The 11,810-nt window shown below is 38.3% G+C and overlaps 2 protein-coding genes across 5 annotated transcripts in view; one reads left to right on the top strand and one right to left on the bottom strand.

The window, feature by feature from the left end:
• The window catches only part of LOC138008371 (CUE domain-containing protein 2-B-like), a 17,406-nt gene extending 16,973 nt beyond the window's left edge, over positions 1-433 (top strand). For both annotated transcript variants that reach the window (XM_068855691.1, XM_068855690.1), the window contains exon 9: positions 1-433. This exon is cut by the window's left edge and continues 2,111 nt beyond it. The gene's annotated coding sequence lies outside the window, so the exon portion shown is untranslated.
• A 140-nt stretch (positions 434-573) lies between these two features.
• On the bottom strand, positions 574-4,056 carry LOC138008370 (histamine H2 receptor-like). Of its 3 annotated transcripts, none has more exons than XM_068855689.1 (2): positions 3,972-4,056; positions 574-2,237 (listed from the first exon to the last, which is right to left on the bottom strand). In XM_068855689.1, the coding sequence occupies exon 2, from the start codon at positions 2,188-2,190 to the stop codon at positions 1,168-1,170; it is 1,023 nt and encodes a 340-aa protein (XP_068711790.1). In that variant the 5' UTR covers positions 2,191-2,237; positions 3,972-4,056; the 3' UTR covers positions 574-1,167. The 3 variants fall into 3 exon arrangements, with proteins under 3 accessions (XP_068711790.1, XP_068711788.1, XP_068711789.1); XM_068855687.1 differs by lacking the exon at positions 3,972-4,056 and adding an exon at positions 2,430-2,788; XM_068855688.1 differs by lacking the exon at positions 3,972-4,056 and adding an exon at positions 2,590-2,788.
• Between the last annotated feature and the right edge of the window lie 7,754 nt (positions 4,057-11,810).

The raw sequence follows: 11,810 nt of genomic DNA, 5'->3' as shown, positions 1-11,810 counted from the left end.
CGATTCTTATATTGATTTTTAATTTTCTGCTTGAAAGGCGTTTGGCACCCTTTCACTATTAAACTGTGTTTGCGTTCTGTTGTCTTTACTTTGAAAGAGAACAGCTGTCGTACAGAGTGTATCTCCTTTGTCATTCAAATGCAAGTACATGTATATTTAAGACCATTTTTCCCTCGGAAGAATATTTGAAACTAAAAGTATAAATGCGTTTAAAGTGAACGAATCAGGCAAGAAAGCTTTGGTTTTAATTTACTCAGTCAATTCATTGTATAGGGGTAAAATATATTTTTGTTCTTAATATACTTTTAACCGGCCGGCCTTTTTTTTTTTTTTTTACTTAATTTTATCGGTCGACCAATTTTTGAGTTGTGTATCTTTGCTTTTTAATTTTAGGACGAACGAGATATCTTTATTAAAAACAATTTTAACTGAACTGTTTTAAAAATTTAAATTTATATTGTTCATTATTCTCATAACAAAACATGTCAGTTGCATGCGTTTACGAAACGTTTCTGTTGATACTAGCATCAAAATTAAATAAGATATCCAAAATGAGAAAAAAAAAAAAAAAAAAAAAAAATAGAAACGTTTTCAATCAAAAGATCAACTTTAACGGTGTCTTTGATTTGTGAAAGCGACACCTGTTAAATAAGTCCCATTTTTTGATACGTGGCGTTATTTATTTCAGTCCTGAGACTCGGTGTGGTCTCGCTTCTCCCATATTCAAGAAAAAAACTGTAGCGTGAGGAGAGACCTGGAGTCAAAATTAACACTTTCTGTAATTTACAAACATGGACATTTTGGATAAATATTGTCCACGAGCTATAGGCTTACGTTAAATAAACGATTAACTCTAATGTACATAAGATCGCCATTTTTTAAACTAGATAAATCCGCAAAAATCAACGGAGAGAGTTGAATTCTAGTGCACAATTTAAAGCTTATGGATCAAACTAGGTTTCTTAAACATGTACTCAAATGTAAGTTTGTGTGCAATGTATTTCGTCAGGAGTTTGAAAAAGCTATTTCTTGACTTGTGAAGCCGAGCCCATGACGATTATGATTTTCACTTTTACAGCATCTTGGTTTTATTTATATGATGAAATTCGCATTCCACTGGTTTCAAAGGATAACTTGTACAGATGCGTTTTAAAAAATTACATTAAATCAACGATTATTTTTAGTTTGTGTGAATAAATCGCTCGTGCTGTTATCATTGTTTTGTAAACTATTCCTTCGTTCCACTAATTGCAGTTCCACTGTAGAAGGATATTTGGTGATACTTGTGGCGAGAGTAAAGGTGCGGTTACTGTGCAGAGTTGGCAGATTGTCCCTATTGAATGTAATTCGCGGTAGTGAAATATAGCAACACATTTTCTTACATTCGTGCTTAAAATCTGACTTTTTCAAGGAGTAGAGTATTGGATTAACAATAGATCCGAGCGCTAACGTAAATGGAGATATGTCGTACATCGCCTTTGGCAAAAGGCGAGGTCGGCCAATAGCATACACCAAAGTTGTCCAAATGATAGGCAACCAACTCAAGATAAATATTGCTGCTATCACACAGAATATTTTGGCGATTTTGGCTTCGGAGCAAACTTTTTTTCCTCGCTCCCACGAAAGACTTGGTTCCCCCACCGACTTGGCGATTTTTCGTTCTCGCTTGACAATTTTGGAAACCTGGCGGAAGATCTGAACGTAGCACATGAAGATCCACACATAAGGAGCGGCGATGCCTAGTGTTAGAATACAGATTTGGTAAATCTGTAAGGCCAGAGCTGCTAAGGTTTCATTGTTGGTCCAGCTGAGGGGAAGAAGGGCAGTTGTCACGGCCGCTATCCAACAGAATACTACGATTTTTATGAAGTACCTGGAAATGATGTTTTCGTATGTGAACGGCTGCGTGCAAGCTAAATGGCGGTCGAAAGTTACCGCGGTTACGTTGGCCACGCTCGCCACCAAAGCAGTTGTGTACAGAATGTTCAATGTCACAGGTTCTTCGAAATCAAGGGCGTAATGCATAAAAAGCGTAATGCCGACGAGAATGTCGGACGTGGCAAGCGAGACGATAAATCCGTTTGTATAGGTCCTTAAATTCCTGTTTAGGCACACTAGAATACAAACCGCTCCGTTTGCTATTAACACAACCAGTGACAACACGCTTACAATGACACTGCTCGCTCTCATATCTTCAATGCATGCCTCCTGCCGCGATATCGTTGTTGTTCTAGAACCTATAAGAAAACAGAATTGGAAAGTCAGTGAACGACCGTGTATTCACCGCTATTTTTTTCCTTACAATCTTCGCCGACAAGAGAGTATTGTATCTACAGGTGCTGCTTAAATCCCTCCCACCAGGCACGAGCTCAGTTTGGACAGGGGTCTATTTCCTAATCTCTCTTTACTGTAAATCGACATTTATTTACTCTGTTTGTTGATTTGGCAGTGAGCAAAAGCTCGTCACAGCGTTTGTCCACTGCCGCTGGTCCACAACCAGTGAGGCATGAATGAAATCTCATAATCTGCTAACCGGCGATGACAACAAAACGGCAAAGTATTAATATCGGCTTTGCAGCTATTATTTACCACGTTCGTGTCATCCGTTCAGCCGTTGACGAAGGAGTGACAGTTACAGCTCTAAAACCTTGTCAAAAAAATTGTCGATAAGACAAGAGTGACATGGATCCATGAACAAAGAGTCAAGTGTTTTCTCTGTGAAAAACTAGTAGTACTTCAGCATGGGTTTATTTTGTAATAATGTCCATCGAATATTAAAGGAACGTTCTATAAAATCGTCCGCAACAATCATGCCTGGCTGATATGTTAATTTATACTTTGTCTTTGTAAAATCTCTTAAAGCGAATCGTACTTTGTCCCACCATTAATTAAAATTAATTAGCCTTTTCTTGTTTTAGTCAAGCCCGGATGTTTCGTATTTTCAGAAATTAAAAGAAGATTGATTTTTCCCCATAAAGCAATCACACATGGAGTTGTTTAGACTTTTTTAGGTCAAATTTAAAGACGAGTAGCTCGTTTTTTCATTAATAGCAGCGAGTGCCTGTCTTTTGCCAATTTGAAGGAGAAATTTCTCCCGGAAGTTATTTATGCATGTCTGCAAAAGTAACATATGTACTCTCACGTATTCAAGGTATTAATTTTCTTGGTGTTCTTTTTCTCAGTGGATATGCACGAAACACGTTCTGATGCGCGAATAATTTCCTGCTGCAATTATCAATCTAAGGTTTACTTGCGCCCTGTCACTTCCATGGGAAATTTTCGTTGATTTATTTTATTTTACATAGTTAAACAGCTTTCTCGGCTTATTGGGCGTGGAATATCTCGCTGAGAACTTGCTTTAAGATGTTCTTCTTACTGCCTTCCGGCGTTTATAAACCAAACAGCCAATCAATACAGCGAATCACACTTCACGCCGATAAAACTTTTAAAATATCGTGGATTGTTTATTGATGACGGATGTTTCACGCAGCATAATTTACTTCTGAGGCTTTTCCTGATTAGCCATTTGCTGGTGTAATAGCCAAGGTGATCACCTTATGGTCGTTTTTCTTTGACGGAAAACCTCCCACTTGCAAATTGAAATGGTCTGCTTATCTTCATTTTTGCAACTTGCTAATGAAAGCATACCTTTTGTATTTTAATGAAACTTGACAATTAAATGAAAGACGATGAAATTTGCTAAGATTCTTCCGGGGGTGATATTTACTTTTCTTTCTTGAATGCACTAAATTGTCTGTTAGCACTTACAATGAAATATGGGTGACCTTGTAAAGTCAGTAATCTGTTCCTATTTATAGTACACCGAATCGCGTCTCAAAGCCATAAGGCGAGTTTACACCTGCTAAATTCGATTCAGTATCCTCACTTAATGCCAAGAGTTGCTGTTACATGTAATTGATATCACTTCTTAAAGCTCGGCTCTTGCGCTTCTTGGATTCTGATTAACTCACCTTATTTCAACTATCAGCTCATATACCGTATGATATCCCGGAGTGCTTCTCAGCAGCAACTGTTGTGACGAACGCGAAATTTTCAAACGTTGAGGATTGATTAAAACTTAATAAATCAATTATTTCGTTCCCTTTTATTGGACATGACGTTAGGAAGCTTAAACATTACATGTTTCTAATCGAGAAAAGATGCCTAGCAACGTTAATAATTATGTGGTAGTGTCATGAAAAAACAAGACGCCTACAAGGGCGTATCCGTGGGATGCCTAAACAGTTAACACAAATTGTCCAGTTACAGCTAACAACAACTACGGGTAAAATTCGGAATGAATTTATATTTTGTTTTCGAAAATATCATTCACTTGACCTATCCCATAGCATTTGATGCTACTCTAAGTTTCTACTCAGTTTTCTTCCTCTAAACCCAAATACAGCGGACCTCTGACATTCCCCGGACTGACAATGACAAGACAAACTGAAACCACGACCTAACCTCAATAGCGTCATTCACAAATACTCCAACATACTTAACTCATCATATCGTTGCAAAAACGTTTTCAAAACGCTTCCTTTAGTGGCTTACCGCCGTTGTAAAAGTGTTAGTGACATTCGCATTAGAACCCAATTAACTAAAACACCTTTCAATAATAATTCTCCCGGTTCTTTTCGGTGCAACAGAAACAGCTGCGCCACTTGCCCCTATATAGAACAGGGCCGTAATGAATGCACTTTATTCCACGAGAAAAGACCATGAAATCAAATCACACATTACTTGGAAAAACTTTCAATGTTATTCACATGATTCCGTGTAAATTATGTAGTCTTAGTACATCGGGGAAATCAAACGTCGCCTTAAAGTGCATCTAACCCCAAAATATTTTTTTCGCTAAAATAAATCTTTGCACCTGTTCGAAACGCATTGCGGCCATTTTTTCCTTTTTCTAAGAAATCCTGCCATTTTATAGGCTTCGAAAGTTGCGAAAATTCAAGCATCTTTTGTTCACGACTGAGTCAGAAGGGGAGTGGGTCTATTCCCGCTTTGACGTCACATACTGATTTACATTGCATTAACTCTTTGTAAAAATGCATCCAAAGTAGATTGTGACGTCAAAGCAGGAATAGACCCACTCCCCTTCTGACTCGGTCGTGAACAAAAGATGCTTGGATTTTCGCAACTTTCGAAGCCTATAAAATGGCAGGATTTGTTAGAAAAAGGAAAAAATGGCTGCAATGCGTTTTGAACAGTGAAAAGATTAATTTTAGCGAAAAAATATTTTGGGGTTAGGTGCACTTTAAAGACCGTTTTAATGAACACGGACTCCGTATTATCAGTCCTACTAGTAGTTATATCCAGATCGCAGTCTCAGAACACTTTGTTAGCAACAATTGCCATTCACACAGTCGTATGTTACTCATTCCTATCGAAAAACTCATCAATCAACGTGACTCTTTCAAGAAAGCTCGGGAAGCCCATCTCATCGAAAAAGCGCAAACTATAGAAGCAATCTTGTTATTGAGTATGTATTTTATTCTTCTGTTAGCCTGTGTAGCAGGCAGTTTGGTGAATTTTAGAAGCTTTTTTCCACCGGGGTTGATGGCTACGCGAAATCGCTAATCATGTGTGGCTAATCATGGGTTTAATGTCAACTCCCAACCAATCATAGCGTTCCTTGTGTAAACATTGGCGGTAAACTGAGATTTCCACTTAACTTTAACGTTTCGCTGTCCATGCGTACTGTGTGCGATTTTTCGGAAATTGTAGCCAACGGTTTTTTGTGGTGGTGTACGTTATAAGTGCACTACACACTTGTCACCGGGTTGTAAGAGTGAGTGAGTGTAAGTCCAGGTCTGTTGGAAGTGTGCTTGAGCCCCAAAATCGGCAAGAATTTGTGACGCTGATAAATAACAAAGCAGCTTCTATTTTCAAAACGATAGAATTACGTGGTGATAAATAACCTCGTCTAGTAGAATGAATTGTTGACTTGCAAAAACAATGGTCAACCTCAAGAGTTAGGCGATTGTGATCTTTGTGTTGAATTCCCACATATATTGTCGAACTTTATAGCACTTGAAAGAAAAAAAAAACAAACTAACAAAAACGAAAACCCGGTGTCTTGCTGTCATTTTGTCACAGAATGTATACTTTTTTTCTTGAGTTGGTAGTAACACGCATGGTACATGTAACTTGAACCTTGGAAAAATCTCCCAAAGTGTTTTCCGCTGATGGTAATTTGTATTCGTGACGCGAAATCTATGTTGTTTGCATGTCGCAAATTATGTGGCTGATGGCAATCTATATTTTTCTCGATCGACACTTCTTAAAAACTTCCTTCTGCACTTCCTAATATAAAAACTGTGTATCAATATTTATTTACTTTTGCATCAACATATGTTTTGCATAAAGCAGGCCAGCAAAATCTGTACCTTGCTTAGTTCGCATTTTTGAGCGTTAAAATAGAATTTTTGGTGCTATGTTTCTGACCGAAGTCGTATATTTTGAGGTCTCCGCCCATCCAAATACTAACCCCGCCGGACTAGGGTTAACTTCAGTGAAAGTTTGTTGTGGAAAGCTGTCAGACGCGCAGAGTACACCCTTAAACTTGCTGTGAAAACAAAGTTGAGGCAAACTTCATGTTTGCCTGGACCAATATTTCTCGATTCCCTTCTATTTTCTTCAATCTTTCTGGGTTTAGTATTTTACTAGTAACTACATGTCTTCTAAGGGGGCCTATTTACCTAAGATATCTTCCATAGCACTATAATGATTTAGGATACCAAAACAATTTTGTGTACTGTTGGAGCTACATATTACGTAAAGACAACTTGAATCTCCTGGAAAACGAAACGCAGCTCCAGTGTTGGAAATAACAGTCTGTCATCAGATATTGTCCGACCAAATTTTGAAAATGTCCGGCCAATTTCACATTATGATCGGACACGATGACCGAACATGTCACCAGCACATCTTGAGTCTTCTTCAAGGTGTTGTCAGTCAATAAATTATGCCCGGTCCAATTTGTCAAATGTCCGACCAAAAGGAAGATTTGAAAGGACATATGTCCTCTGAATTAAGAAAAATTATTTCCAGCACTGCAGCTCGGGTTGACAGTTATGGAATAAAGCACTCTGTCAAGTTACTACACTACCACACGTACGCAATGCGTACCTATTTTTTGTGGAAGTTAGTGGTCTAATTTAAGCCTGATTCGGGTGGAGTCAGTTCTTGAATGGGAGACCTCTTCAAGGTCTCCGTGACGAAAACAACTTATCTCCTGTTTTTTTTTTTTTTTTTTTAACTTTCTATTTGGCGGCTTAATTCAGGTTTTTTAAAATGATATTCTTTTCACGTTTTTAATTCATGTACTAGGGGGAATATATTGACTTTGTTGTCGATTTCGCAAATGCCATTGACTTGGCCTATCACATACCACAATGATTTGATGCTAGTCTAAGTTCCTACTAAAGTTAATCCCCGGATGGGATAAGTACTTGGATGGGAGACGACTGCGAAGTCCCCGTAACGAAGACATCTAATCTTATATTTCTTTTACTTATTTTTCTTTACTTGATTTCACTGTTGTGTTTGGTTGTTAAAGGCTACTTTCTAAACTTCTTTTTACGTTTTTGATTCCTGTATTGGGAGGATGGCGATGGAATCATTAAGGGCGGTGCCTACTAATTCAAATGTATTTTTGCGCGGGTTCCTGAATACGCGGGAAAAGCAGATCTTAGCAAGTGTTATTGAAATCCAAAATGAAAATTGGGAGTAACCACACATTTTTCGAAGATAATTAATCAACGATATTTGTAAAAAGCTTTAAAATACAAAGCAATGTATGGCGTTCTTTGCCAAATTGAAGCTTAATTATCTCTGAAAAATGCATGGTTGCCCCCAATTTTCTCTTGGGATACCAAGAGCTCTTGCTGAGTGCTGCTTTCTCCGCATAGTTTTGAACCGCGCAAAAATATCCCTGTATTAATAAGCACCGCCGATAGGAAATCCGAGTAATTCGAGATGCGCAGAACGTATGCGTAATAACAATAGTAGGCACCGTCCTTAACGGCGCAGTTAGCGGGCATTTGGACTCCGCTCAAAGCTCGCATGTGCTCGAGGCCAGAATGCCACGTGTATTTTTGCTAAATTAATTTTATTTCACGATTTATTTTGTTGTTAAGGTTGACCATTGCTTTTGCAAAGTCAAAGTTTCTCACTTTTAGACGACGTTACAATATAAAAGCTGCTTTGTTGTTTTTCACGTCACATCTCATGCTGTTTTTTCGATGTTGCTTGTATTTTGCTCGTACCCAGTGTCCTGAGAAAAGAATTCTTGCCGAATTCGGTGCTCATTTGTTGAAATGAGGGGAACATAATATGTGAAATGACCTGTGAACTTAACTCATAACCCTCGTGGCTTGTATTGAGCTCCGACTGGACTCTGAAAAATGAATACTTGAACTCGATTCCGGCTGGTATTTTTTACAGGTCACACGTCACTGGTCTCAGGTCATTGTAGTACCAATACAGAAAGTATCCTAAACGTGCATAAAGGCTAACCTTAGGCCTAATTAGGCCTGAACAAACTACGAACAGGCTACTCCAAGTAAGTGTTATCGTTCATTTTAGACACTGACAGCTTGATAGTCTGGACTCGCAGGACTCGAACCTGGAAATGTTTGATTAATAACCCCTCCATTTAAGCACGAGACTACCACTAACTGCGAGGATCCTATTTCTTTTTAATGTCAATTTTTTCTTCCAAATGCCGCTGTAAACGTGTATTAACACCGGTCCCGCTAAGAAGAACGCTTACACAGTGAAAAATGTCGGTTTCCAAACTTCAAGAGAAAGCTAACTATTTTAAAATCAAGCCTTGACCATTATTCAGCAATGAGTTTACATATATACTAATTAGTTTTCGTAAATTATCGGCACACTTTCCATTCAGTTGAACTTAAGTGGTTGGTTAAGTGGATAAAAACAGTTCCTTCAAAGTGGGGGCTCCGGATACAAATCCTGTCCAGGGACTACTTTTACATTTGCCAGTATGGCACACCCAGTCGGGGTCTGCGTTTCATTTGTTTGTTTTATTTTTACTGGGTTGCCGGTATGGCAATCCCAGCCGGAAAGTGGGTGGGATTTGTTCGTTTTATTTTCGTTTTCCCGTGTCGGTAAAAGTCTTGCCTGTCACTCCCCTGGTAAGTGGTGTCTTTGTGCATAGAGCCTTCTGCGCGTATTTTCTTAGGATCGAGAGGGTAGTGGAAATGCGTAGATTTCTCTGGTGGACACAGTATAGAATCATCAACTTAGCCTGCAATGGCGTCGAAAGTCATGTAACGCGAATGGCGTTTTAGTGGATCCTTAAACAAAATATACCCTTATGGAGCTCAGTAATGGAAAGTCAGTTGGATAAACTAGGCAGGCGGTGAAAAACCAAAACCTGGAATCTCAAAAGCGACGAGTAATTTGACTTCGACAACAATCTATCGCCCGTCGAGCCGAAATCAAAGTGAGCTGTATTTCTAAAATAATATTTTACCAAGTGTGCTGTTATGTCACTGAAACCAAATGGATAATTCTATGGTAACTTATGGGTTCAACACAATTGAAGACAGAGAACGAATCGAACACCTTACGTGGATCTGTGATCAACTCTGCACAGTCTTCAGGTAAAAAAAAAATAATTGGAAATGTGACAGCCAAGAATTATTTGAAAGAAAGCTTGTCGTGTATTTTGTGCTTCATTATTCAAGGAAATGGTTTTTCATAGAAACGGTTTGATCCTGAAATTTAGTTTGTTGCAATATTGCGCATATTTGACACGACTGAGTTTCTTCTCTTCACGCACGTAATGAAATAGAAGGGGGTTTTGCCTCTAATAGCAAATATGTTGTTTGTTTCAAAAAAAAATGTTCGCTGGAAAAGGTGGCCTTTATGAATTCATCATGTTTTATGATATGCGAGCTTAACTGGATAGTTTTTATGGCAATAGGAAAGCATTTTCGTGTCAAAATGAGGTTGGGCTAACTTAATTAAATATAAATATACATTCTGCCTCGTGAGTTTGTTATTCTCGTTAACCAGCAATGGCGTCGAAAGTCATTTCAACGCGAATGGCGTTTTAGTGCATCTTATGTTGTTTGTTTCAATAAAATGTTTCGCTGGAAAAGGATTCTGTGATATTTTCTCTCTTTGTGAATTATAATATCATGTGTATTGAATTTTCGAGCTTAAGGTTGAAATGTGATACGGGACGATATTTTTAGTATTGCCCTGTAAGCAGGAAAGGTTCACGAAAATAAACAGGTCTGTTGGAAGCGTGCTTGAGTTTCTACAAAATGAGCCCCAAAATCAGCAAAAAATTGTGACGCCGATGAATAGTAAAGTAGCTGCTATTTCCAAAATGATGGAATTACCTGGTGATAAATAACCTCGTCTTGGAGAGTAAATTTTTGACTCTGCAGAAACAATGGTGGGCGATTGTGATCTTTGTTTTGAATTCGCTCATTTATTGTCAAACTTTGTAACACTTGACAGAAAAAGAAACTTACGAAAACCCGGTATCTTGCCATCATTTGACATAGATGCTTCATTGTTTGGCGAGTAAACATGCCGCGGTAACTTAATCACGGCGCCCGCTGAATTCCGGGGATGTCACTTTCGATTTTGCGATTTATTTGTGCAGCCAAAAGTACAATAACAAAATTGAACGTAGCAAAAAGCTCCCAAAATGTTTGTCGCTGATCGTAACTTTTTATATTCTATATTCGCGGCTCAAAATTAATGTTGTTATCATGTCGTAAATATGTTATTCTCGAGCGACCGTCCTGGAAACTTCCTTCTGCTTTTTCTAAAAATTGTGTATCAATATTTATTTACTTTTGCATCAATATTTGTTTTTGCATAAAGCAAGCTAACAAAGCCGGTTCCTTGCTGAGATCGCATTTGCTAGCGTTAATAGTATTTTCGGTCCAATGCTTTTGGTTTACGAAGGAGTATATGTTTTAGGTCACCCATCCAGATACTAACCCCGCCGGACCCCTAGGGTTTAACTTTAGTAAACTTAAGTATTACAAAGCTGTCAGATGCTCAGAGGGCAGGCTTAAACTTGTGGTGAAAAGAAGTTGTCAGGGAGCTTGAAAATTATCAGAAGCCAATGTTTCTCACTTCCCATTTATTTTCTTCAATCTTTCTGGGTTCAGGCTAACGCAATTTATATGTATCAGGATTAGTTATAACAATTATTTCTATTATTGATTATTTATTTTTATTTACTTGTTTATTTATTTATTTAATGTGTGTGTGTTTGTGTGTGTGTGAGAGAGCTTATTAATTATACAGTGTCAGTTTTAGTAGCCCGCCTAGAATAGCTCTGCTAACTGCGGGCTACAAAGGCCTTTTTCTCTATTGTTAAAATAAAGTCTCTGTTGTCTTGTCTGTTGTCTTTGTCAGTACTTTGCTAGTAACCACATGTCTTCTAAGGCTATTTACTCAAGACTTCTACCATGGCACTACAATGATAGACAATACCCAAACAACATCGTGCTACATATTACGCAAGGACAGATCTGTTTCGTCGAACGAACGTGTGAGAACCTGTGAGCCAAAGGGTTTCTGCTGGTATGACTTCTTGGTCACGCCTTAAATGGTCTTAATGACCCCCCAACTTGAAAAAAATTGTCTGGAACGCTGCACGTACCACAGGCAACCCAGTGTACCCTCACGGAGGGTCTATTTTTCTTTTTATCTGCTACCACAAGTCCTGGGACAGAGTAATCTAAATGGAGGATAATACTTCATCTTAAAACTTCATTTGGTTTAAGGTCTGAAACAGGGTAGGG

The sequence above is a fragment of the Montipora foliosa genome, chromosome 6 (assembly GCF_036669935.1).
Source record: "Montipora foliosa isolate CH-2021 chromosome 6, ASM3666993v2, whole genome shotgun sequence".
Classification (NCBI taxonomy): Eukaryota; Metazoa; Cnidaria; class Anthozoa; order Scleractinia; family Acroporidae; genus Montipora; species Montipora foliosa.
The sequence above is the reverse complement of the archived record's forward strand: the minus strand, read 5'-3'. Positions and strand labels throughout refer to the sequence as shown.